We start from the raw sequence: 25345 nt of genomic DNA, 5'->3' as shown, positions 1-25345 counted from the left end.
GCCTCCCAGCTTTCTGCTTCTTTCTCAACCTACTTCCTGCCTGTTTGCTTCCTTCCCTGTTTCCCTGGACTTTCCCTCAGTGGTCCTGACCCTCTCTGTCCTCCTGCTCCCTGCCCAGGGAACATTGAGAACACAGAGAAGCTTCAGTACAGTGGTGAAAGGCTCTACAAGTTCACCGTGACAGCTTATGATTGTGGGAAGAAGCGGGCAGCAGATGATGCTGAGGTGGAGATCCAGGTGAAGCCCACGTGTAAACCCAGCTGGCAAGGTGAGAAGCTCAGCTCTGTGACCCATCTTGCCAATCATCTTTTACCTTGGTCTCTTTTTTGGTCCCTTCTGACAAGTATGGGGGCTAGACTAGGGGGGAGGGAATATCTGGGGTAGGCTTATAGCTATCTCTCTTGGCCAGACCATTTTACCTAGAAGCCCAACATAGCACAGGGAGAACGGATAAGGGATATGGCTTCATCCTTCTTTCCTCCCTGCCCTCTCTACCACCCATGCAGGCTGGAACAAAAGAATTGAATATGCACCAGGTGCTGGGAGTTTGGCTTTGTTTCCTGGCATCCGCCTGGAGACCTGTGATGAGCCACTCTGGAATATTCAGGCTACCATAGAGCTGCAGACCAGCCATGTGGCCAAGGGCTGTGACCGTGACAACTACTCAGAGCGGGCACTGCGCAAACTCTGTGGTGGGTGCACCCTTCTCCCAGCACTCCCTAAGGACTTTCCCTTCTCACCCAGCCTCTGCCTCAACCTCTTCTGCCCCTTTCCTAAGACTCTGCCTTATATCTCTTTGGCCATCCACAGATGTGTTGTCCACAGGATTGTGGCACATGGCTAGCACTTGTGGCTCAAAGGGCAGGTAGATATACATCTTTGGCAAAAATGCATAATTGTAGCACCGATGGTACAATGGTAGGGGGAGATGGAGAGTTGGAGAGTGGGTTGAGTCAACTAGAGAGACATTTCTAGGAAAGAGTCCATCTTTCTCTCGTCTTTGAATGGCCACAGAGGGAGTGTAACTAGCCGTGGGAAAATTCTTTCCCGTCAGTCCCTCTTTCCTGCCTCCTGCCCGTTCCCCATCTGCTGCCTCTCAGCTCTGACGCTCAGGCCTCCTGGGGCTCTTGCAGGTGCTGCCACTGGGGAAGTGGATCTGTTGCCCATGCCTGGCCCCAATGCCAACTGGACAGCAGGGCTCTCGGTACACTACAGCCAGGATAGCAGTCTGATCTACTGGTTCAATGGCACCCAGGCTGTGCAGGTGCCCTTGGGTGGCCCAGGTGGGCTGGGCTCTGGGCCCCAGGGCAGCCTCAGTGACCACTTTACCCTGTCCTTCTGGATGAAACATGGTGTAACTCCTAACAAAGGAAAGAAGGAAGAGGAAACCATTGTGTGTAACACTGTCCAGAATGGTAAGCCTTCCCCAGGGCACTAGCCTGGGAGTGGGAAGTTGGCTTCTTGTCCCACCTCTGCCAGTGTCTAGAGTGTGACTGCACAGGGCACATCCCCTCTCTTCATTTGTAGGATGCCAGTGCTAGGTTTGACACTCCCTGAAATTCTGTGATTTACCCCAGCATGACATGTCGAGGTCCCACTGCTCTCATACAGTGGGAATCCCCACTGCCATTCTCATTTGCAATTGCTTAGTCAGCCTCCTGTACCCCACCACATAGTAGACTGTTCCCCATCTCTGCTCCCATCGGAGACCCTCCATGGAATTGGGAAAGCCTGAGTAATGGTGGACCCCATTCCTTCCCTTCCACCATCATCCCATCTTCTTCCTCTAAAGGCTGACTGGCTTCACCTCTAAGTACTTCTCTTCACTGCACTGGCACATCCCTCCAGGGAGGGCTGCTTGGCCTGCTCTTTCATTTCTAGCCACTTCTCTGACCTTGTGTCTCTTGACCTGAAAAGAGTCATCACCCATGATGTATATATATATTTTTTTGAGACAAAGTGTCACTCTGTCACCTTTGGTAGAGTGCAATGGTGTGATACCTCACAGCAACTTCAAACTCTTGGGCTCAAGTGATCCTTTGCCTCAGCCTCCTGAATAGTTGGGACTACAAGCACCCATCGTAATGCCTGGCTATTTTTAGAGCTGGAGTTTTTCTCTGGCTCAGGCTGGTCTCAAACCAGTGAGCTCAGGCGATCCATCCGCCTTGGCCTCCCAGAGTGCTAGGATTACAGGTGTGAGCCAGTACACCGGGTCAACCTGTGATGTATTAAGCAAAGACCCAGTGAAGATCTGGGTGGGAGCAGGCTGGCTAGTGCCCCCCTCAGCCAGCCAGTATGCCTAAGAAGCCCAGGTTATCACCTGGACTGGAGTGTGTGTGTGTGTGTGTGTGTGTGTGTGTGTGTGTGTGTGTGTGTGTGTGTGAGAGAGAGAGAGAAAGTCCCACGCTAGAAAACGAGGGACTGAGAGATCACAAGAGAGAGGAGTAACAGAATCCAAGGTCCTCTCCTTCCTGCTGCTTTGTATGTGATCCTGTCCCAATATCTTCCCTCAGAGGACGGCTTCTCGCACTACTCACTGACTGTCCATGGCTGCAGGATCGCCTTCCTCTACTGGCCCCTGCTTGAGAGCGCCCGTCCGGTCAAGTTCCTCTGGAAACTGGAACAGGTGAGGCTGGGTGGATGTGACTAACTTTTAGGGAAGGATGGTCCCAGGTCAGGGGGTGGCCCTTCTGGGTTGCCCTGTGCCCTCTCTTTTATTCACCACCTTCAGCTGCTGACTGTTTTATTCCCAGTTTCTCTTACTCTCTTTCTCCAAGGCTGATCCCCTTCAGAAAGCACTCCTGGATTAAAAAGAAACAGGGAACAAATTACTACTAACACCAAATCCTATTAAGTATCTCTCCCCCTTGTTTTATTTTGTCTTTCTTATCTAGAACCTTAACACTATATATCCTTGACTCTTGGGCAGTTAGCCTGTTGTGACCAAGACAGTAAGTCAAGGTACACAGATTGGGGTTGAGTCCTGCGAGAGGAACTTGCTAGCAAGTTTATGTCTCAACTTCAGATTTTATTTTTAACCTATTAAATAGGGATAAAATAATTCTATATCCCAGGGTGGTTGTGGGGGGGATTAAATGATTTAATAGACCCTTGCAGACAGAAAAGCACTCTGTATATGTTAATTTTCACTATTATCATCCATGATTATGAAGGGATGAATAAAAATGGACAAAATATTTAAAAGCCTCTTTTGAGCCAACAGTTGCAGCCTCTTTATTATTTATTCTCCAAGCTGGCCACAAGGACCATTGAGAACTAATTTGAGTTTCCACGTCTTTCTGTTTTTCTTGCAAGTCCTGGTGAATGGCTGAGTAAGCAAATGGCTTAAAAAAAAAAAAGAAAGAAAAAACAAGAAGAAGTGAAAGAAAGAGAAATAAGTGCCCAGAACATTTATAAACTGGAGAATTGAGTGCTATCTACAAAAGCTTTTGTTGTTTGTGACACTCATTCCAAGAGATAATCTGCCATTTGCTGATTCTTGATCTTTCCTCCAGGTGCTAATATTTGTAACATTGCCCTTTCTGTTTTTCTTTAATCCACCGTTATTTATTCATCAAGTATTTACTGAATACCAACTAAATCCCTGCCATTCTGCTAGGTTCTAGGGGGTGCAATGAATAGAACAAAATCTTTGCTGTCGTTGAGCTTACATTTTAGTTGGGGAGACAGATTTTAAAAAAGTAAATAGATGGGTGGTGCCTGTGGCTCAGTGAGTAGGGTGCTGGCCCCATATAATGAGGATGGCGGGTTCAAACTTGGCCCTGGCCAAACTGCAACAACAAAAAAGATAGCTGGGTGTTGTGGCAGGCGCTTGTAGTCCCAGCTACTCAGGAGGCTGAGGCAAAAGAATTGCCTAAGCCCAAGAGCTGGAGGTTGCTGTGAGCTGTGATGCTACAGCACTCTACCAAGGGTGACAAAGTGAGACTCTGTCTTCAAAAAAACAAAAATAAATAAATAAAATGAATAGGTATGTAAAAGTGATACATTGTGATTGATACTCTGAAAGAAGCAAAGAAGGGACTGGGGTAGAGATTGGGGAAAAGCAAGGAGAAGGAAATTCACCTTAGATTGGATGCTCAGGGAAGCCAAAGTGAAGTGAAATTTAAGCTTAGTCCTGAAGAATGAGACATAGCTGGCTGTGGAAAGAGAGTGGGAAGTGTTCCAGGGAAGGGATGAGCAGATGCAAAGGCCTTGAGGCAAGAAAGAGCTTGGCACATTCCAAACTTGGAAAGGCCAGTGAGGTTGGGGTGAGTGGACAAGACTGGAGATGAGGTTGGAGAGATGGTTGTGAGGGAGTTGTACAGTAGACTTTGTCAGCAGGGGTTTGATTTTTGTCCTATGAGAGATGGGAAGCCTTTTTTAAAGGATGTAAAGCAGGGACATGACCTGATCAGATTTGCGTTTTAACAAGATCCCTTTGGCAACTGTGGGAGGAATTCATTGGAGAGACATAAGAATGGCAGTAGTTGGGCGGCGCCTGTGGCTCAACGGGTAGGGCGCCGGTCCCATATGCCGGAGGTGGCGGGTTCAAGCCCAGCCCCGGCCAAAAAAAAAAAAAAAAGAATGGCAGTAGTGGGTGGCGCCTGTGGCTCAGTGGGTAGGGCACCGGCCCCATATACCGAGGGTGGTGGGTTCAAACCCAGCCCTGGCCAGACTGCAACAAAAAAAAGATAGCCGGGCGTTGTGGCGGGCGCCTGTGGTCCCAGCTACTCAGGAGGCTGAGGCAAGAGAATGGCCTAAGCACAGGAGTTGGAGGTTGCTGTGAGTTGTGATGCCATGGCATCTACCGAGGGCGATAAAGTGAGATTCTGTCTCTGGGAAAAAAAAAAAAAGAGAGAGAAAGAATGGCAGTAGACAGGCTGGTTGCAGCAGCCCACATAGAAGGGATTGGGGACTTGACTGAGTTGTGGCAATGGAGGTGGAGAGACCTACACAGAAACCCACAGCTTGTGGTTTTGTTTGTTTGGACCTGGGATCACAGCACCTGCTGATGGACTGGATGTAGAGGATAAGGAAAGGGGAGGGATCAAAGATGCCTCCTGCATCATCCACTTGAGCAACTGGAAGGGTAACGGAACATTTACACTCCTGGGGGAGACTGAGGGAGTTGAAAGGGGCATGGATTTATATCCACATATGTTGGATTTGAGGTACTTGTGCGACATCCAGAAGAGCCCAGCGTTCAGAGGAGAGCTCTGAGCTAGGGATGTAGATTTTGGAGTTATCAGCATAAATGTGGTATCTGAATGAATGGAAACAGATGAGGTAACTCTAGGAAGAGAGCACAGAGAGGAAAGGGAAGGGATCTAGGTCTAAGCCTCGAGGGACACCAACATTTGGAATTTGATAAATCAGAGGACTCTTTACCCCTCCTTTTTCCGAACATCCCTTTGCTCCCATCTTGGCTGACTAGAGAAGAAACTGCAAAGGAAAGTAACATTTGTTTTAGTAATTTCTGTTGGGTAGAAAGTATCCTGGAGGTTCCCATACCAAACTTGCATGTATACGTACATCCATACATAATATGTTTATCTTTTTTCCTTTTCTTTGGGTTTTATTTGTTGTTCTTTTCTAGATTTTCAGAGATATTTATGTATTTATTTTTTGAGATAGAATCTCATTCTGTTGCCCCACGCTGGAATGCCATGGCCTCAGCCTGGCTCATAGCAGCCTCAAACTCCTGGGTTTGAGAAATCCTCCTGCCTCAGCCTCCAGAGTATCTGGGGTTATAGGTGCCTGGCATGATGCCAGGATAATTTTTTCTATCTTTTTTTTTTTTTTTTTTAGACAGAGCCTCAAGCTGTCGCCCTGGGTAGAGTGCCGTGGCATCACAGCTAGCACTGCAACCTCCAATTCCTGGGCTCAAGCGAGTCTCCTGCTTCTGCCTCCCAAGTAGCTGGGACTATAGGCACCTGCCACAATGCCCAGCTATTTTTTTGGTTGCAGCCATCATTGTTGTTTGGCGGGCCTGGGCTGGATTCAAACCTTCCAGCTCAGGTGTATGTGGTTGGCACTTTAGCCGCTTGAGCCACAGGCGCCGAGCCTACTTTTTTTTTTTGCAGTTTCTGGCCTGGACTGGGTTTGAACCCACCACCTCTGGCATATGGGACTGGCGCCCTACCCCTTTGAGCCACAGGCGCCTCCCGAGCCTACTTTTCTTTTTTAAAGTAGAGATGGGATCTCGCTTTCTTCAGACTGATCTCGAACTCCTGAGCTCAAGGGATCCCCTTTGGCTTCCCAGAGTGCTAGCTAGGATCATAGGTGTGAGCCACTGTGTCCAGCCTACATACATAATATGTAATTTTTTGGGAAAAATTTGTATATGACATAGTGTGTTACTCCTCTTAGCAATAATTATAGCTTTAAAGATTTACCCGAAGAGTGGAATATTTGGTTTGGACAATGGTGTTGTTCCTTCAGCTGGGTGGGCAGAAGTCATTAGTTAGCCCTGTTGGCAGAACTGGGAATATGGGGGACCGTCCCCATCTCCCAGGAGATGGTGCAGTGCCTGAGGTGAGCTCCCTGGGAAAGAAGTACCTGAGAGTCTCCTGCCTTACCCTGCTCTGCAGGTGTGTGATGATGAATGGCACCACTATGCTCTGAACCTTGAGTTCCCCACTGTTACACTCTATGCTGATGGCATCTCCTTTGACCCTGCCCTTATCCATGACAATGGCCTCATCCACCCACCCAGAAGGGAACCTGCTCTCATGATTGGAGCCTGCTGGACTGGTAAGTGCCTCTGAGCTTCTCAGTGAAGAATCCAGTGGTTTAGGACTGGCAAACGCAGGTGGGCTGGTGAGTTACAAAGGCAGCCTAACTCTGCAGCTGAGACCACATACACACCTCCTGTGGTTAGGCAGGGTGACTCTGAAAGATCTCCACTGGAGGGAACCATGGCCTCCCATATCTCCCACCCATCCAATAGGTCATCACCTCTGACCTGGGAGAATTAACTTCTCAGTTGTCCCTAGAATCTCTCTTTCTATAGATTCAGTCAATTTCTACTTTGTTCCATCAAAGTGATGATTATTTCCATAGCCCATCCCCCTGCTGGAGGAGACTTACCTTTCAGAGCCTACTTTTAAGCCATTTCTTTCATTTTTCTTTCTGTGAGCAGTTGTGTGTGTGTGTGTGTGTGTGTGTAGGGGTGTCATGCTTGGAGGTTTGTCTATAATAGAGGCTGGGGAGATTGGGACATGACAAAAGAAGGGTTAGGACTCAGCAGAGAAGCTGCAAGTCCAACATGGGCATGACGAGACTCATGGGGATGACTTATTCCTCTTTGTCAACCTGTCCCCACAACACTGACCTCACTGCTATTTTTTTTTTTTTTGTTTCCAGAGGAGAAGAACAAAGAGAAGGAAAAAGGAGACAACAGTACAGACACCACACAAGGTACTTTGTGTGTAAGAACTGGAGACCAGCGTTCTTATCTCAACTTTTGTTCTGTGCTCCCTTCTCTACCACAAATCCTATCCAGCCTTGCTAGTTGCTGCTGGTTATGCCACCCAGGGGGCAGAGCCTCTGATAAATGCAGAAGGCAGGGTCTCTTTGGAGCCATATACTTGGTTGGATTCTAGGTGTCCATTCCTGTGCACAGATGAAGTAAGCGGTTCTCTTGCTGGCTTCCCACATAGCAGAGGGAAGTGGCAGGAGTCAGACACGCACGAGGGGGAGATCTGTGCTTCTGTGACCATTCGTCCTGGTCTCCTTGCATGTCACTGTTAAGATACCCTTCCTTGCTCTCTCCCCCTTTTTTTCTTGTTTCTCTTCTTTCCTTCTTAAAGGAAAGGTCCTGGTTTCCTTTTCCCCTTTCTCCCTCTACTGAGAGCTTTTCTCATTTCTGTTGCTCCTATTTTTCACCCTTCTGCACCAGGTTTTATTCCGTCTTCTTTTGTCTCATCTCTCTCCTTTTCTCCAACCTCCTTCTTGTCCTCACTTCTCATCTCTTTTTTCCTTTTGGGGTTTCCACATTTTCACATTCTTTTTCATTTTTCTTTCTCAATTGTTCTGCTCTTTCTCTCGTTTTCCTTTCTCTCAGCTCTCCTGCCCTTATTCCTTCTTCCTCTCTTCTCACCTCCTCTCACTGCCATCCCGCTCCTGTGTTCCTGCCCTAGGAGATCCTTTGCCGATCCACCACTACTTCCATGGCTACCTGGCTGGTTTCAGCGTGCGCTCAGGTCGCTTGGAGAGCCGTGAGGTCATCGAGTGCCTCTATGCATGTCGGGAGGGGCTGGACTATAGGGATTTTGAGAGCCTGGGCAAAGGCATGAAGGTATAGCCCCATCCTCTAGCCCTCTCAATCCTGGCATGCCCCCTGCCTCCCACCCCTGCCCTACCTCTCTACCTTTACTCTCCCCACTCCTGGCCTTGCTGTCAGCTGTGTCTGTGTCTGGGGCCCAGGTCCACGTGAACCCCTCGCAGTCCCTGCTCACCCTGGAGGGGGATGATGTGGAGACCTTCAACCATGCCCTGCAGCATGTGGCTTACATGAATACTCTGCGCTTTGCCACACCTGGCGTCAGGCCCCTGCGCCTCACCACTGCTGTCAAGTGAGTGTTGGAAGGGGTGGGACAAATCACAGGGCAGAGTCAGACAGCGTCACAACTCCTTGACATAACATGTCACCTAGGGCTGGGCACACCTCCCTGATTTCATGGGTGAGGAAACTGCTCCCACCCCACCCCAGCCACAGAGGACAATTGACTACTAAAGGTCACACAGCAATATTGATGGCAGAGCCTGGACTAGACTCAGGTGTCTCAGCATCCAATTCATTGTTCTTTCTACCAAGTCACACTTTCAGGATCTTTGAGTTTCAGTCTTCTTTGTGCCTCTAGATTGATAAGTATTTAAAGTGGGACAGAGAGGATTGGGAACTGGGAGATATGACATTAATTCTGACTCAATTGTGTGAATGACCTTGGGCAAATAACTACCAGTACTTCTGGTTGCTTAACTTGTTTCTAATATTGTTTCTCCACGTTCTTGCAAGGTCAGACATGGTGATCTAAGCCTAGGAGTTGACAATGTAGGGTCCTAGGCCAAATTTGGCCTGCTGCATTGGGACACAGCTATGCCTGTTCATTTACATATTGTTCATGGCAGAACTGAATAGTTATGGGAGAGACTGTGTGGCCTCAAAAGCCAAAAATATTTAGTGCCTGGTCCTTCATAGAAAAGTGTCTTGACCTCTGACTTCTAAAGTGAATTATTTTGAATCACTTAAAAGAGATATCATACCTTATTTCAAGATTTAGGTATATATTAGGTATTTAAAAATACAGATTAATTGAGAGGCAATGAAGGCATAATAAGAATGTAGGGTCTGTTGCTGGCTTTTTAGCATTAGTCTAATGCTGTGGAGCAGAGATAACAATAGCATCTTACTCATAAAATTGTTATGATAACTTTATGATAGAATCCAGGTCAAATGCCTAGCAGAATGCCTGTTCTGTAAATAATTGGCCATTATTATATGAAGGGATGTGCTCCCTTATCTTGGTTTATGGGTCAGTTTTGGGGAGATATTGCCATCTAGTGGGAAGATTATAGGATTTGGGAGTCAGTATTTCTGTGTTCTAGTCCTGCCTCAGTTTTTTCTAGAGACTATATGAAGATAAACATCAATGACTTGTCCCATCATGGGAGGGGAGGATTTAGAGGGGAGAGGGCAGTGCCTGGGTATGATTATCAAGCCTCACAGTTAGAACCGTGGAAGGCAGGGGCAGTGGCTTTTGGGCTTTGGACTGGTGGTCATGGTGTGGAACTGAAAGGGCAGATGAGATCACGTGGGCCCAGATAAGTGCTGAGTATGCACCTTGCCACCATGCTCTGGTTGCTAAAGGGCTGTCATCCAGTTATGAAGGGCTTAATCCCTCAGAAACCAAGGCATTGCCTCACCCCCTCTGGTGCATTCAGGAGCCCTGTCAGGAGGAGGGCCCTGTTTTTTGGCCTAGCTGGAGCTCTGCAAGGGCAGCGTCCACAGGGGCAGGAGCTGACATCCTTTTTGTTGTCTTGCTCATCTGAATTCTTCCTACCTTTTTCATGCCCAGGACAGAGACTTATCCAAGAACTTGGAACCTGCCTTTGGTCCTTTAGTAGAGGGGAGGGGACTTGATATTTTCTTTATGAGGTTAAGAAAGAGAGTTCTCATCTCTCCATTTCATAGTTTATGCTATCCTAAGGCTTCCCTGCGGGATGTGTGCATGCCTGTGTATGTTTGTGCATATGTGCAACAGAGAGAGACAGACCCCTAGTAGTACGTCACTTTCTCTGATGCACATCCTTGCCCTTTCCCATGTGGCTTTCTTCTCTAGCTTTCATTTTTCAGTTCTCTGTGTATTTAAAGCTAGATTTATGCAACTATTTGGTCAATGCCTAAACGCAGGTTTCCTTTTTTGGTTTGTTTGTTTTTTTATTTCTTTATTGGAAAGCCTGTTTGCTCGTGGCATTGACCCCTGAACAGATGGATACTACATCTTTTTCTCTAGCTTTGTCCTCTTTCCACAGCTCTTGACCTCCTACCTGCTTGCTGTATCCTCTGTCTAGGAGTTCTGGGTAGCACCACAATCAAATGAGCTAATGCTGAAATAATCAACTACAATGCTCACATCAGGCCCTCCCCTTCTTTCTATTCTCTCTTTCCTTAATGGCATCTCTGTCCTTACAGTCACCTAGGCCTAAAACCTCTGAGTCATCTTTGCTTTTTCTCTGTCTTCTTCTTCCACACCAGGTCACCTAGATCCTGCCTCTGTGCTGGGTGCCTGGAATCTGTCTCCTCTTTTTCCTTTTCTGCTGTTACTCTAGTCTAGGCTCTCATTTGGTCTGTTGCCTCCTAATCAGCTGACCTATCTCTAGTCCCTAACTTTATTTACCCTCTACCCTGAGGCCAGATGAATGATCTTAAGTCAGAGATTTCATCATCACACTTCGCTGATGAAAAAGTTCTCAGTGGCTCCCTCTAAATGTCAACTCTTACTATGGCATTCAAAGCCCTTAACTGTCTGGCTCCCACCTGCAGTTCCTGCCTCATGTTCCTCTACTCTCCTTAGTCAGCACCTCATCATCTGCTCTATGATCAGCCTCTGCCTAGGTGAAGTCCCACCCTCCTTCAATGGCTAGCTCAATTGCTACTTTCCCTGATTATTCCTGCCTTCCTTTTCCTTTTTTTTTTCTTGAGACAGAGTCTTAAGCTATCACCCTGGATAGAGTGCCGTGGCATCACAGCTTACAGCAACCTCCAACTCTTGGGCTTAGGGGATTCTCTTGCCTCAGCCGTCCAAGTAGCTGGGACTACAGGTGCTCACCACAATGCCCAGCTATTTTTTGGTTGTTGTTTTCAATGTTGTTTGGCGAGCCCAGGCTGGATTTGAACCCGCCAGCTCTGGTGTATGTGGCTGGCGCCCTAGCTGCTGAGCTACAGGTGCCAAGCCTTACCTTCCTTTTCCAAACACCAAACTCCTGTTCTAGCCAGAAATCACTTCTTCCTCCTTTGAACTTTCCTTTTTTTTTTTTTTTTTTGTTTCACCTATATGGTGGTGGCTATATTTGCTTTTGTTTTAATGTTTGTGTGTGGTACCTAATCTCTCTATCAGAGTATCAGTGCCTGGGGGTCAAGGATGCCTCTGATTCACCTTGGGACCTCTGTTCCCCAGAGCAGCAGCACAGCATTGCTCATTGCAGGGGGATGTCTGTTGGAGCCTGTCTGGATGACAGTGCAGATTGTAGTAGGCCCTACTGCTCCACATGACACAGGAACTCAGCATGTCGTAGGCACTGGTATTTCAGGGGCTCTAAGCTTGTCATACCTGCTAAGGTTACACCTTCTCCCCTTTGGCCCCAGCAGTTACATGCTCGGTAACACTGGTAATAATAGTCCTTTCAGCAAAACCATTTCAACATGCACAAGCAGATGGGCCAGAGTCCCTACTCCTAACTCCCTTCTAAAGATTGCTTGTTCAAGGGGGGACTTCTTCATACCTAAATTTCCCTGGTACAAACCTGGCCTCCAAATGGTAACTGTGGTTTAGTGGAAAGATTAGTGAACTCCAGATGAGAAGAATGCATTTTTTTTTTTTTTTGAGATTTTTTTTTTCTTGCTCTGTTGCCCAGGGGCTGGGGTGTAGTGGCATCACCATAGCTCACTATAAACTCTAACCCCTGAACTCAAGCAGTCCTCCTGCCTCAGCCTCCTGAGTAGCTGGGACTATAGGTATGTACCACACACAGCCCTGGCTAATTTTTAATTTTTTTTGTAGAGACAAAGTCTCAATATGTTGTTGCCCAGGATCACTTGAGGTCTCCTGTCTTGGCCTCCCACAGTGGGTTTAAGTCTTGACTCTGGGACATCTTACTTGTGTGGCTTGATCTAAGAGTTTTAGTTTATTTCGTTTCTTCTTTTTCATCTCCTTTTCCTCCTGCTCCCTCCCTCCTCCAAATAAAATAGTACACAGAAGAACTTTGGTTTTTTATCCCTGTCCTATAGCCTTGAAATAAGGTTATAATGAAATAACATGGGTAAAATGCTTCATATACTGGCAAGTGCTATGTGATTGTTAGATGTTATTATTGGCAAAAGGGCAGGGTTTGGAGATGATCTGGGAAGTGTCATTCCTGAGTGTCTGTGCTGTTGGTTGGTTTGATTTGGTTGAGTCCTCTAGGGAGAGCTTGTCCTTGATACCCATATCAGACAGGCTTCATGGCATAGTAGATCTAGTCCATGGTGGTCAGGTCATCTTCCCTACCAAAATGTGTTTCTCTGATGTTGAAAGGAACAGAAGATAACAGGAGGGGGAAATTCTTTGATAGAAATGCCTCACCCTACTTTTACCACTGGATTATTTTTGTTTGTTTTTGAGATGGTGTCTCGCTATGTTGCTCATGATGATCTTGAACTCCTGAGCTCCAAGTAATTATGTCAGTCCCCAAGTAGCTGGGGCTTACCACGGGGCCTGGCTTATTGTTGGATATTTTTGGCACAAATTTGTCAGATATTCTACTGACATTCATTTTTTAGCTCCTGAGTAAAGAAATATGTGTGTATACTTTTTTCAGTTCAATGTGTTTTATTTTTCATTAAAATAGAATTTGTAGATGTTCCATAATTGTTGGGTGGGGCATTATGATCACTCTCACAGGTAGACGTTTTCCTGTAGTGACATCCTACAGGAAAGATCTCCCCCAGCTTTGCAGTGGGAGTTGGGGTGCGGAGACACTACCCTCCATTCCTCCTCCTACCTCCCTGACATGGGGTGCTCTATTGTAGAGGTAGAGACCCAGAGGAATGAAACAACATAGATTTTAAGGGAGAGAGTATTGGGGTTGAGGAAATGAATGGCCTTTCTCCCCTTCTCACATAGGTGCTTCAGTGAAGAATCTTGTGTCTCCATCCCCGAAGTGGAGGGCTACGTGGTGGTCCTTCAGCCTGATGCTCCCCAGATCTTGCTGAGTGGCACTGCTCATTTTGCCCGTCCAGCTGTGGACTTTGAAGGACCTGAGGGGGTCCCTTTGTTCCCTGATCTTCAAATCACTTGCTCCATTTCTCACCAGGTGGAGGCCAAAAAGGATGAGAGTTGGCAAGGCACAGGTACGGATGACTTCAGGGAGTGACATCATGGGGAGTGAGAGATGGAGCCAATGTCTGGAACCAGATTGAGGCAGGAGCCCCAGGGCTGGAAGTGGACAATGACTTCATCCTGCATTTGCTTGACTAGAGTGACTTATCCTTAAGAAGTAGAGCAAGCAGGATGTTCATTAGGTGGAAGGAAGTCATTGATAATGATGTTCTTGAAAATGATGCTGATTTCTCTTGAGGAATGACCCTAAGAAGGGAAGAAGATTGGCTGGGTCTTAGAACCTTACTGAGCCCTTCAGTTCTGACCCAGACCTTGACTTTCTCCACACAGTGACAGACACACGCATGTCGGATGAGATTGTGCATAACCTGGACGGCTGTGAAATTTCTCTCGTGGGGGATGACCTAGATCCTGAGCGGGAAAGCCTGCTCTTGGACATGGCATCCTTGCAGCAGCGAGGGCTAGAGCTCACCAATACATCTGCGTACCTCACCATTGCTGGTCAGTGGGGCCTGAGAGCCTGTCCTCTTTGTATGTGTGTAACCTTCACCATAGGAAAGCACCTGAGAAATTCAGAGGCCCCCCACACCCTGGGGTGTGGCCAAGTGCCATAGTGCACCTTCCCAACCTGGAAGAGCCCCTGGCTTTCAGCCTAGCCCTAGGGGAGGTATGCTGGGGTTCAGGCTCCAAATATTCCCTTCCTGCTCCTCTCTCTACCCTGCACCCTCCACACATGGCCCTGCTTCTGTTTCCCTTCTCTCCTCCCTCCTGTCCTCATCTTTTCTGACTAGCTTTCTCCCTCTTGGGTTTGGTGTTGGTCTTTTTTACAGATCGCTAATCTCAGAGGCACACCAGAGCTGTACTTAAGGGCTTGTCTCTTAATGAATAGTGGGGAGTGATGATTTGGTAGTTTCCAGAAGATGCTTGAGGGAGAATGGGAGAAGTTGGGTATGACTAGATCCCTATCTCCAGCCCCTTCTAGGGCCTCGCTGAAGACTTCTCTGTTTTCCTTGGTCTCAGTTTTCTTCCTGCTGCAACCTCCCTTACATCTTTTGGGATAGCCTCATCTCCTTGTTTCTGTTCCTACCCAGAAGCCACAGAGCTATTAGAGAAGGGCTGAGCAGAAAACAGAGAACAGGCAGAGCAGGTGGGGGTGGAGAGAGCATCTCTTCCTAGGAGAGCCCAGGTCACACTTCTGGGGATGGCTGGGCCAGCCTCACTGGGCTACTTTGGCCCCCAGGGGTGGAGAGCATCACTGCCTATGAAGAGGTCCTGAGGCAGGCTCGGTATCGGCTGCGACATGGAGCTGCCCTCTATGCCAGGAAATTCCGGCTTTCCTGCTCAGAGATGAACGGCCGTTACTCCAGCAATGAGTTCATTGTGGAGGTACCCACAGAATCTTCTGGCGAGGGGCTGGGGCAGAGTGGGGTCAAACCGTTTGTTGTGGGCTGTGGACATGGCAGTATGGAGGCAGATGGACCTGGCAGTGGGTGGAGGAGGAGGAGATGGAGGCAGCAGTGAGGAGGTGGGAGGACCTAGGGAGAAACGGGTGTGCCTAAGGAGTCCTCCCTCTGCCCAGGTCAATGTCCTGCACAGCATGAACCGAGTTGCCCACCCCAGTCATGTGCTCAGCTCCCAGCAGTTCCTGCACCGTGGTCACCAGCCTCCTCCTGAGATGGCCGGACACAGTCTGGCCAGCTCCCACCGAAACTCCAGTATGTAAGGCTGGATGGGGCTGGACAGGGAGGGACGGGGTGGTGGCAGGTGAATGGGCTGGACATAGGCATCCTCCCCCTCCACCGTGTTCCCTGTCTGCCTTCACTGACAGCTGTGGGCCAATCTCTTTATCCTTCTGAGTTATTAACTTTCCCTTGTGAAGAACGTGAGCCTTGTGTCATTGTAAGGGGTGCTTATACCTGGAAGCATAAAGTCAGTGCAAGGTTTAGGTATCTTTGTTATTCCTTTTTATCCCCCAACCCTAAATATCAAATTGGCCCTAGACCTATGAATCCTCTGTAGGGAAGTCATCATGTATTTATTAAGCACTTACTGTATACTAGCACTCTCCTAAGATGATATAAAGGAATTATAGGATACCTACAACCCCTATCCTCAAGGAGAAAGTTGGTGTTATTACACATGTAATTATGTGTATGTAGATTTTCAAAGTATGACATGCAGACCAAGTGCTGCCCTTCAGAGTGATTCGTTCCTCAGCGATGGTCCTTTACCCGTGGTACAATTTTTATTTTCTACTTTAAGAGTTGCTTAATTGTAGAAAATCTAGAAAATACAAGTAAAAAGAAAAAAATAATCAGCCATAATTCTATCATTGAGAGGGAACCACTGTTAATATGTATATGACCCAGTCTTTTTTCTATGCCTTTTTTTTTCTTTTTACAAAGTTGTGATTAACTTATTAGTGATGTCAACATCACTTTATTATGAAGCAAGTATTTTCCCACATTATTAAAAACTGCAAACTGGTACTGATGTTGCTGAAATGATTTTTGGAATCCCTTTATACAGTTGCTTTCAAAGTCAGTTTATGAGTTTCATTTATTTTTGTTGCTTTTTTTTTTTTTTTTGAGACAGAGTCTCACTTTGTTGCCCTGTAGAGTGCTGTGGCATTGCAGCTCACAGTAACCCCAACTCTTGGGCTTAAGTGATTCTCTTGCCTCAGTCTCCCAAGTAGCTGGGACTACAGGCGCCCACCACAATGCCCGGCTATTTTTTTGTTGTAGTTGTCACTGTTGTTTGGCAGGCCTGAGCTGGATTCGAACCTGCCAGCTCCAGTGTATGTGGCACCTTAGCTGCTGAGCTACAGGTGCCGAGCCACATTTTTGTTACTTTTTGGATGCACCTTACTTTTGCTCTTGTTCAATATTACCCAACTTCATCATCCATTTTTGTCAGAGTTGGTTCTGGCTATCATTTTAAGTTATTAAACATTAAGCCCACTTAATGTGATGGGATTCCAAAAATCATTTCAGCAATATCAGTACCAGTTTGCAGTTCTTAATAATGTCAAAGGTTATAGGTTTGCCTTTTTTGAAAAGGTTGTGTCACAGGCTCTGAAGGAATACTTTCTTGGAAGAAGTTCATGATCTCTGAAAACTGCATGTTCAGCACTCATTTCAGTACACGTAATGGAGATAATAAGAATGTGAACACAGGGAGCTCTCACCATGCTGGTGGGATATACACATACTCATTTAGCCATTACAAACAATACATGAAATTATCCTCTTTCAAGGCAAGGAAACAGAGGCACAGAGATGTGAAGTACCTTTTCTGAGGTTACACAGCTCGAAAGTATCAGTACTTAAATCGAGGCAGCATGATTTCAGAGCCTCTGCCTAACCATTGCCCTCCACCGTCTCGCCATGTGTTTGATGCTTTTAAAAAAAGTCTTATTACTTTAGAGTTGCACTTAATCTGGGAGAGTTCCTGAGGGCCTTCCTGGGGCTTTTCTGACTGAGGCTAGCGATGCAGTCTGGTTTTCTCTTCCCATGCAGTGACCAACACCTATACTATTACTTGTATTTTCTTTTCCCTGGGACTACTTCCATTCTTCCTTGCTTGTTCTGAAATCAACTGCAGAGGCCTCTGTAAGTGTTCTACTGTGATTTGTTACAGCAAAGTAGGTGGAAGTCAGGCTGAGGATAGAGTATAAGGCAATAACCAAGTTGCAGGTGGTGCCTGTAGCTCAGCAGCTAGGGTGCCAGCCACATACAAAGGGGCTGGTAGGTTCGAACCCAGCCAGGGCCTGCCAAACAATGACAACTACAAAACTAAAGAAAACCCTAGCTGGGAGTTGTGGCAGGAGCTGTAGTCCCAGCTGCTTGGAGGCTGAGGCAAGAGAATTGCTTAAGCCCAAGAGTTTAGGTTGCTGTGAGCTGTGACGCCACAGCACTCTACCGAGGGTGACATAGTGAGTGACGGTCTCAAAAAACAAAAAACAAAAACAAACAAAAACCCCCCACCAAGTTGCAGAGGTTCAAAGAAGCTTCACACATTATTTAGTCAATAGAAACACGTGGGCAAACAAAACCTGTTTTTTTTTTTTGGTGGGGGGCCGAGTCTTACTATGTCGCTCTCGTTAGAGTGTCATTGCATTACAGCTCACAGTAATCTCCAACTCTTGGGCTTAAGCGATTCTCTTGCCTCAGCCTCCAAAGTAGCTGGGACTACAGGCGCCTGCCACAATGCCCAGCTATTTTTTTGTCACAGTTGTCATTGTTGTTTAGCTGGCCTGGGCTGGGTTCGAACCCGCCAGCCTTGGTGTATGTGGCTGGAGCTGTAACCACTGTGCTACGGGCGCCAAGCCCTGTTTTTTTTTTTTCTTTAGTAAACTCTTATTATTAAAGAATTATGATACATACAGTCCCTATCCTCAAGGAGAAAGTTGGCTATTTATTTTTTTCTTTTCATGATTCCCTAGCTCAGTGGTTTTCAACCTTCCTAATGCCGTGACCCTTTAATACAGTTCCTCATGTTGTGGTGACTTCCAACCATAAAATTATTTTCGTTGCTGCTTCATAACTGTAATTTTGCTACTGTTATGAATCGTAATGTAAATATCTGATATGCAGGATGTATTTTCATTGTTACAAAGGGGTTGCGACCCATAGGTTGAGAACTGCTGCCCTAGCTTTTTCTCCAGTTCTATTCTTGGGAATTATCTCACATCTCATTTTCTGGGTTGGACACTGGGTTCTGCTACTCTGGTTAGGGCGAAGGTAGGTGTGGTTGCTGCTGGGTGTGGTGAGGCCCCAGGTGAGGGAATCCTTCTTCTCACTGCCCCAGAGCTTCCTCTCCTGAGAGTCCAGCTGCCTGCACTGGCAGGCCTGGTAGGCAGTTGGTCTCACCCCTCCGCCCCCCGAGGAATGGTGTTTGTAAGCACCGGCCTTGCTTTACCTCCTCACAGCGAAGTCCAGCTTCCCCATCCTGTGTTCTGAGTTCATGTCCAAGCCTGCCAAACTCTTCCCTCTGAGATTCACTTGACAGCAGCAGTCTGTCTTTCTCTTATTTTGGCCAGAGTAGGACTCTGAATCCATAGCTCCCTGAGGGCCCTGGTGATTGCCTGAGCTTACAGGCAATTTGCTTCATAAATCCCCTTCCCTTCATCTTTTCTGACACTACAAGGTGTTCCTTCCCTTTCACCTCCCAACTCCAGGAGAAACCAGGATTAAGGTTTCACAATATCAAACTACTCTGAACATGCAGAAGGAATGAGAGGTACGATTTCTGCCTCTGGGACAGAGACTCATTTTTCTGATGCTCCAGAGTGCACTAGAAAAGTGAGATCAGTGTGAAATGGAAAAAGTCAGGGAAGGTTTTGTGGCACATAAAAGAGATTGAGCTTAAAAGGTAGTAGAGATTTTTGGATGGGCATGAGAGAGCATGAAAATTTGAGAATTTAGGGTAGGTGAGTTGTTGGGGGTATTTTTTCTTTTTTTTTATTGTTGGGGATTCATTGAGGGTACAATAAGCCAGGTTACACTGATTGCAATTGTTAGGTAAAGTCCTCTTGCAATCACTTCTTGCCCCCATAAAGTGTGACACACACCAAGGCCCCGCCCCCTTCCCTCTCTCTGCTTTTCCTCCTCCCCATGACCTTAATTGTCATTAATTGTCCTCATATCAAAATTGAGTACATAGGATTCATGCTTCTCCATTCTTGTGATGCTTTACTAAGAATAATGTCTTCCACTTCCATCCAGGTTAATACGAAGGATGTAAAGTCTCCATTTTTTTTAATGGCTGAATAGTATTCCATGGTATACATATACCACAGCTTGTTAATCCATTCCTGGGTTGGTGGGCATTTAGGCTGTTCCCACATTTTGGCGATTGTAAATTGAGCTGCAATAAACAGTCTAGTACAAGTGTCCTTATGATAAGAGGATTTTTTTTCCTTCTGGGTAGATGCCCAGTAATGGGATTGCAGGGTCAAATGGGAGGTCTAGCTTGAGTGCTTTGAGGTTTCTCCATACTTCCTTCCAGAAAGGTTGTACTAGTTTGCAGTCCCACCAGCAATGTAAAAGTGTTCCCTTCTCTCCACATCCACACCAGCATCTGCAGTTTTGAGATTTTGTGATGTGGGCCATTCTCCCTGGGGTTAGATGATATCTCAGGGTGGTTTTGATTTGCATTTCTCTAATATATAGGGATGATGAACATTTTTTCATATGTTTGTTAGCCATTCGTCTGTCTTCTTTAGAGAAGGTTCTATTCATCTCTCTTGCCCATTGATATAAGGGATTGTTGGCTTTTTTCATGTGGATTAATTTGAGTTCTCTATAGATCCTAGTTATCAAGCTTTTGTCTGATTCAAAATATGCAAGTATATCCTTTCCCATTGTGTAGGTTGTCTCTTTGCTTTGGTTATTGTCTCCTTAGCTGTACAGAAGCTTTTCAGTTTAATGAAGTACCAATTGTTTGTTTTTGTTGTTGTTGCAATTGCCATGGCAGTCTTCTTCATGAAGTCTTTCCCCAGGCCAGTATCTTCCAGTGTTTTTCCTATGGTTTCTTTGAAGATTTTATTGTTTCATGCTTTAAATTTAAGTCCTTTATCCATCTTGAATCAATTTTTGCGAGTGGGGAAAGGTGTGAGTCCAGTTTCAGTCTTCTACATGTGGATATCCAGTTCTCCCAACACCATTTATTGAACAGAGTCTTTCCCCCAAGGTATGTTCTTGTTTGGTTTAGCGAAGATTAGGTGGTTGTAAGATGTTAGTTTCATTTCTTGGTTTTCTATTCAATTCCAAGTATCTATGTCTCTATTTTTGTGCCAGTACCATGCTGTCTTGACCGCTATGGTTTTGTAGTACAGACTAAAATCTGGTATGCTGATGCCCTCAGCTTTATTTTTATTACTAAGAACTGCCTTAGCTATACGTTTTTTTTTTCTGGTTCCATACAAAACGCAGAATCATTTTTTTCAAATCTTGAAAGTACGATGTTGGTATTTTGATAGGAATGGCATTGAATAGGTAGATTGCTTTGGGAAGTATAGACATTTTAACAATGTTGATTCTTCCCATCCATGAGCATGGTGTGTTCTTCCATTTGTTAATATCCTCTGCTATTTCCTTTCTGAGGATTTTGTTGGGGGTATTTATGTTTAGGGTGCATAAGGTTGTTTGAGAAGGGTAAAACAAGATGAGACATTATTTATCCAGTCATCCTAAACTTTGATGTCCATCAGAATCACCTGGGGAGCTTTAAATACTCCTGATGCCTAAATTACACTCCATACCAATAAGTCAGAATGTCTGGGGGAGGGGGCCGGTATTAGCGGTTTTCAAAGATCCCCATGTGATTCTATTGTCTTGCAAGGTTTGGGAATAATTTCCCTACTTTGTTTCCTGCAAATATCTGAAGATTTGCAGAAAGACCTACAAAGGAATAGGATAAAAAGAAAATGATTTACGAAGTAAGAAGGAAAGGATAATGATGAAAGAAAACAAGATGCAGCCAGGAAGTAAAGCCAGTTCACAAAATACATATTATGAGATACCAGGCAGTTATTGTGGGCCAGAATTTTGACCTTGAGCTTTTTTCAAAAGGTAACTTGAACAGTTATGAAAGTCATGATAGCAGGCAACTGATATGCCACAAGAAGCCCTGGGACTGAGAGCAGGGAGAAGGCTCTGCCGAGGCTCTTTATAAAGATGGCACCATCAGGGGCTGTGGAAAGGGCTTCCAACAGTGTCCTAACAATCACATGGGCCATTTGCTAAATTACCCCTTAATGTCGGCTCTGGAGGTCGTTCAAGGCCAGAATTAACAGCTTGGATCTAATGTAGCAAGAAAAGTTGATTGTACTTTTTAAATTCTTGATTTTTGTCTGTAGCTAATTAAAAAAATCCTCCTATTTGCCTGGCCTCCTGGCTCATCTTAAGCTAATTAACCGGACTCATTTGCCTGCAGATAGAATGTCTGCATTTTGTCTTTCTTGGGGTCATTTCTTATTCTCCTGGCAATCAGTTTGTCATTTCCTTCATTAGGCCAGGGAGTCAGGGAAATATACATTGATGAAAGCACAAACCAGAAGCTTTAGCTTGTCACTGCTGTGCCCCTAGACCACTTTCACCTGCTTTGGCCTCTACTCTGAGGGTGGGCTTTCCACAGGGGACATCTGCCAGTGGGGTCTGTGGATGTGGGGACCTGGGAGTGACTATTTCCTGCAGATGGACAGAAAGGGCTACTCTGTCTCCAGCTTCCCTCCTCCCCTACCCAGAGGCAGTTGGGAAATACCAATCCAGCCAACCCATCTTTGCCTTGGAGCCAGTGCTCAGGGTGCCTGGCTGCCCTACTCTAGCAGAGCCGCTCTAACTGGCGAGTGGTCCCAAGTAGGCAATGGGTCAGGTCAAGATGGGGACCAACTTGGCAGAGAGCCATCAGGGTGGCCTTAGGGAGGTGTGTGGCTGCCAGGCCTGCCCAGGCAGGGCATTTTCCACACACCTGCTCGGCCCTGGGGTGTGCAGCAGCTGAGTGTGCTGGCTGTTGGGACGGGGACTCTGCAGCAGGGAGTGTTGGGGGTTCCTGGGCCATGTGCTTCTCTCTGCTCTGCTCTGTCTCTTGGCATTTGAGTTTTAGGCTGTAAGTAAATTTGGAACTGGGTTGCATGGTGATATTCATGTGTGTTTATGTGGCCTTAGGGGCTTGCTGTGTGATTACTGGTCTGTGTGTGTGTTTGGGGCACACATACATGGGATAGCCCCTCAGCAACGGTACTGCCCAGGTTTGAGCTGCTGTGTACACACACAGTGGGCAGGAGCGTGCACCCATGTGGGGTGCAGTGACCCAGCTGTCTGTGAGGGCCCGAGGCCTGGGGACATGCGTGTGGGGTCTCTACCTTCGCCTGCTGTCCCTGGGGCTGTGGGCTCTCCAGCTTTACCTCCTTGTGGTTTTCCGAGTGCCGTGTGTGTGTGTACATAAGTGGGGCAGGGCTGTGCTTACGACCGCTTGCTCTGTGGCCTTCACGGCCCTCATCTATAGTGTTTATGTCTTTCTTCAAGGGGTTGCCTGGTCTGCCCAGCTGGCAGGGAGCTGGGTGACTCTGCATATATGGCTCTACTGTGCCTTGCTGGAGACCCTCAGACACATCCCTTTAATCCTGCTGTGTGAGCATGCTGCCAGGTGGCTGGTACGGGTTGGTGTGCAGGCCGGCAGAAGCCTGATGCGGTTATGGGGTGTGGCGAGTTTTGTCCAACTGTGTGCCCACACAGTCTTCCTGGGCGTATACCTGTGCATGCACATCTGCTTTGCTGCCATCAGTTCGAAGGTCCGTGTGAGAGTACATGCACCATTCTCTGTCTCACTGCCCTTCAGGGTCCATGCCCCTCTGAGCCTGGGCATCAAAGTGAGGCTGAGGGGCCGGAGGCAGGGGAGGGCCCAGGGGGAGGTAGGTACACCACAGGGGGAGACTTTGGAGGAGCAGAAGCCCCAGACAGCCGGGAGCCCCAAGCCCACCAGGAGAAGGGAGGTATCATGGAGCAGGCGTGAGCTCAGTCCAGGTGGGTAAGTGAAGGGGGCTCTCCGTGCTCCTTGGGCTCATCCCCAGCCTGGGGTGTGAGTGCCTCCTTCCTGGCAGCCAGTCTAGGCTTGGATCTTGCTTCTCTTCCTGCACAGCTTGGATCGAGCTGTTCGGTGGCCTCTGTCCTTGCCCACTGGATACCGGGCACCTCTTTCCTAGGCTGAGTGGTCTCTGGAGAAGTTGTAGGCAGAAGCAGACTCCAGTGCTTGCCCTCTGTCCTCTGAGGAGTAGGCTGTTTGTGACAGCATTGGGCCGGAAGCCTTTCTCTGGCAGTGCTGCCTTTGCCTCCCTTTGCACATTTGCCCCTCCTGTTTCTATGTCCCTTTAGCCCCTACACTCTGCTCCCCTCCCCCTCCCATCTCCTGCTTTCCCAGTGGGTCTGTGTCTTTTGAGTTTCTCAGGATGTTCCCTGCTTCTGGGCCACAGTGGGCTTGCCCTCTCTTAATCTGGGATACCCTCTGCCTAGGCTGCCTCTTTCCCTGCCCCCCATGTCTGAGTCTCCCCAAGTACATCTGCTAACCTCTGCTCACCACCATGCTGTCCCCACAGTGGTCCCGAGTGCCGCGACCCTCATCATTGTGGTGTGTGTGGGTTTCCTGGTGCTCATGGTCATCCTGGGCCTCGTGCGCATCCACTCCCTTCACCGCCGCGTCTCAGGGGCCAGCGGGCCCCAGGGAGCCTCCAGTGACCCCAAGGACCCAGACCTCTTCTGGGATGACTCAGCTCTCACCATCATTGTGAACCCCATGGAGGTGAGTGGCTCGGGGGGATGGGGAGGTCCAGAGGGTCAAGACTGAGCTGGACCATGCACAGCAAGAGCCCCTAAGGAGGGGCTGGGCCCAGAGCGAAGGCTGTGAGCAGAATTACAACAAGTGGGAGGTGAGGAGGAGGGTGAGGGGACTGAGGGATGTGTGTGCAGGCCATTGAGCCATCTCCTTTCTGTCCTGGCCCTCCAGTCCTACCAGAATCGGCAGGCCAGTGTGGCAGGGGCTGCTGGTGGGCAGCAGGAGGACGAGGATAGCAGTGACTCTGAGGCAGCTGACTCCCCCAGCAGTGATGAGAGGCGCATCATCGAGACCCCCCCACACCGCTACTAAGGCCTACACCTCCCCCATACAGAGGAAAAAGTCTGCCTTGGTGAGACAGAGACATCCCAGAAAAGAGAGAAGGACATTCTGAGAGAAGAAAGACCCAGAGGGAGAGAGCACTTCACAACAAGTCATCCTTGTATCTTGGAACCCCAGCAGGCCCCACTGGAGTCTGCCCCGCATCATGGCATCTGGCCACCGCCCTCACCTCTGGGCTGCCATAGCCTTGCTGTTTTCCTGGCCGCCACTGGGCTGGAAAGTGGGCTGGGCAACTCTGGCTACCCTTTTTGCCCCTATGGCAGCTGCCTGCTTAGCACGCACCCTTAGGGGCATCAGTAGCAATGGCTAGGGTGGGGTGGAATGGAGGGAAAACCTCTACTCTCCCCTTTCCCACTCTACCCCACCTTGGCTGGGCTCTCCCTGCTTCTCTTGTGATTCCCCCACCTGTTTCCATTTCACTCTGGGGATCCCTGCTTCTCTACCTTTCCCAGTTTCCTTCTTTCCTGTCCTCTTTCACCTCCTGCCCTCGCAGTCCTGAGGTCCTACACCCTCACCCCTTCCCCCAGAGCCTGATATGGCCAGGTTGTGGGAATGGGAGGGGGTGTGGGTGCTCCAGGGGTATTATATATAATGTATATTTTTTCAATGTTGTCGTGAGTGTAGCCCCTGTGTTCCTGTGTGCAGCTCACGGCCTTGCGTGTGCGTGTGGCATTGTCATGTCCTGGGGGAGGAGTGGGGGGATGGATGCAACGAGGGAGGGGATATATCCTAAAGTTTTCAAATAAAACAACTGGAAAAAAAGCTTTCTGCCTGCCTGTTCCTATGTGGGCTCAGCTAGAGGTTTTCAGTCCTCTGGGGCCTTCTGTGCAGGGCTGAGGCCTGGGACAAGGCTGGTTGTCCCAGGCCCCTGACAGGGTAAATCCCCAGGATGCCAGGTCACTGGGAAAGTAAGTTGGGGGCAGATGGTTCCCACTCCTTCCCTCAGCACCCCCTAGAAAAGTATAGACAACTCAGGCAACGACATGGGTACCTGGGCAGATGCCTGGTGCTTTTAAGGATCTCAACGGCCCCTCTGCATCTCTTGAACCTTCCTCCTGCAGCATATAGAC

At 47.8% G+C, this 25345-nt stretch overlaps 1 protein-coding gene across 2 annotated transcripts in view; it reads left to right on the top strand.

The window, feature by feature from the left end:
- The window catches only part of CLSTN3 (calsyntenin 3), a 31248-nt gene extending 6220 nt beyond the window's left edge, over positions 1-25028 (top strand). For both annotated transcript variants that reach the window (XM_053556167.1, XM_053556166.1), the window contains exons 5-18: positions 119-268; positions 507-692; positions 1134-1415; positions 2514-2626; positions 6591-6753; positions 7366-7419; positions 8142-8299; positions 8428-8576; positions 13386-13612; positions 13932-14102; positions 14842-14987; positions 15181-15316; positions 23698-23900; positions 24105-25028. In XM_053556167.1, coding sequence (XP_053412142.1) covers positions 119-268; positions 507-692; positions 1134-1415; positions 2514-2626; positions 6591-6753; positions 7366-7419; positions 8142-8299; positions 8428-8576; positions 13386-13612; positions 13932-14102; positions 14842-14987; positions 15181-15316; positions 23698-23900; positions 24105-24245 — 2279 coding nt within the window. In that variant the 3' untranslated portion in view covers positions 24246-25028. The remainder of the gene's footprint in view (positions 1-118; positions 269-506; positions 693-1133; positions 1416-2513; positions 2627-6590; positions 6754-7365; positions 7420-8141; positions 8300-8427; positions 8577-13385; positions 13613-13931; positions 14103-14841; positions 14988-15180; positions 15317-23697; positions 23901-24104) is intronic.
- The last annotated feature ends 317 nt before the right edge of the window (positions 25029-25345 follow it).

This window comes from Nycticebus coucang, chromosome 12 (assembly GCF_027406575.1).
Source record: "Nycticebus coucang isolate mNycCou1 chromosome 12, mNycCou1.pri, whole genome shotgun sequence".
In the NCBI taxonomy this organism is placed as follows: Eukaryota; Metazoa; Chordata; class Mammalia; order Primates; family Lorisidae; genus Nycticebus; species Nycticebus coucang.
This window is presented reverse-complemented; position numbering and strand designations above follow the sequence as displayed.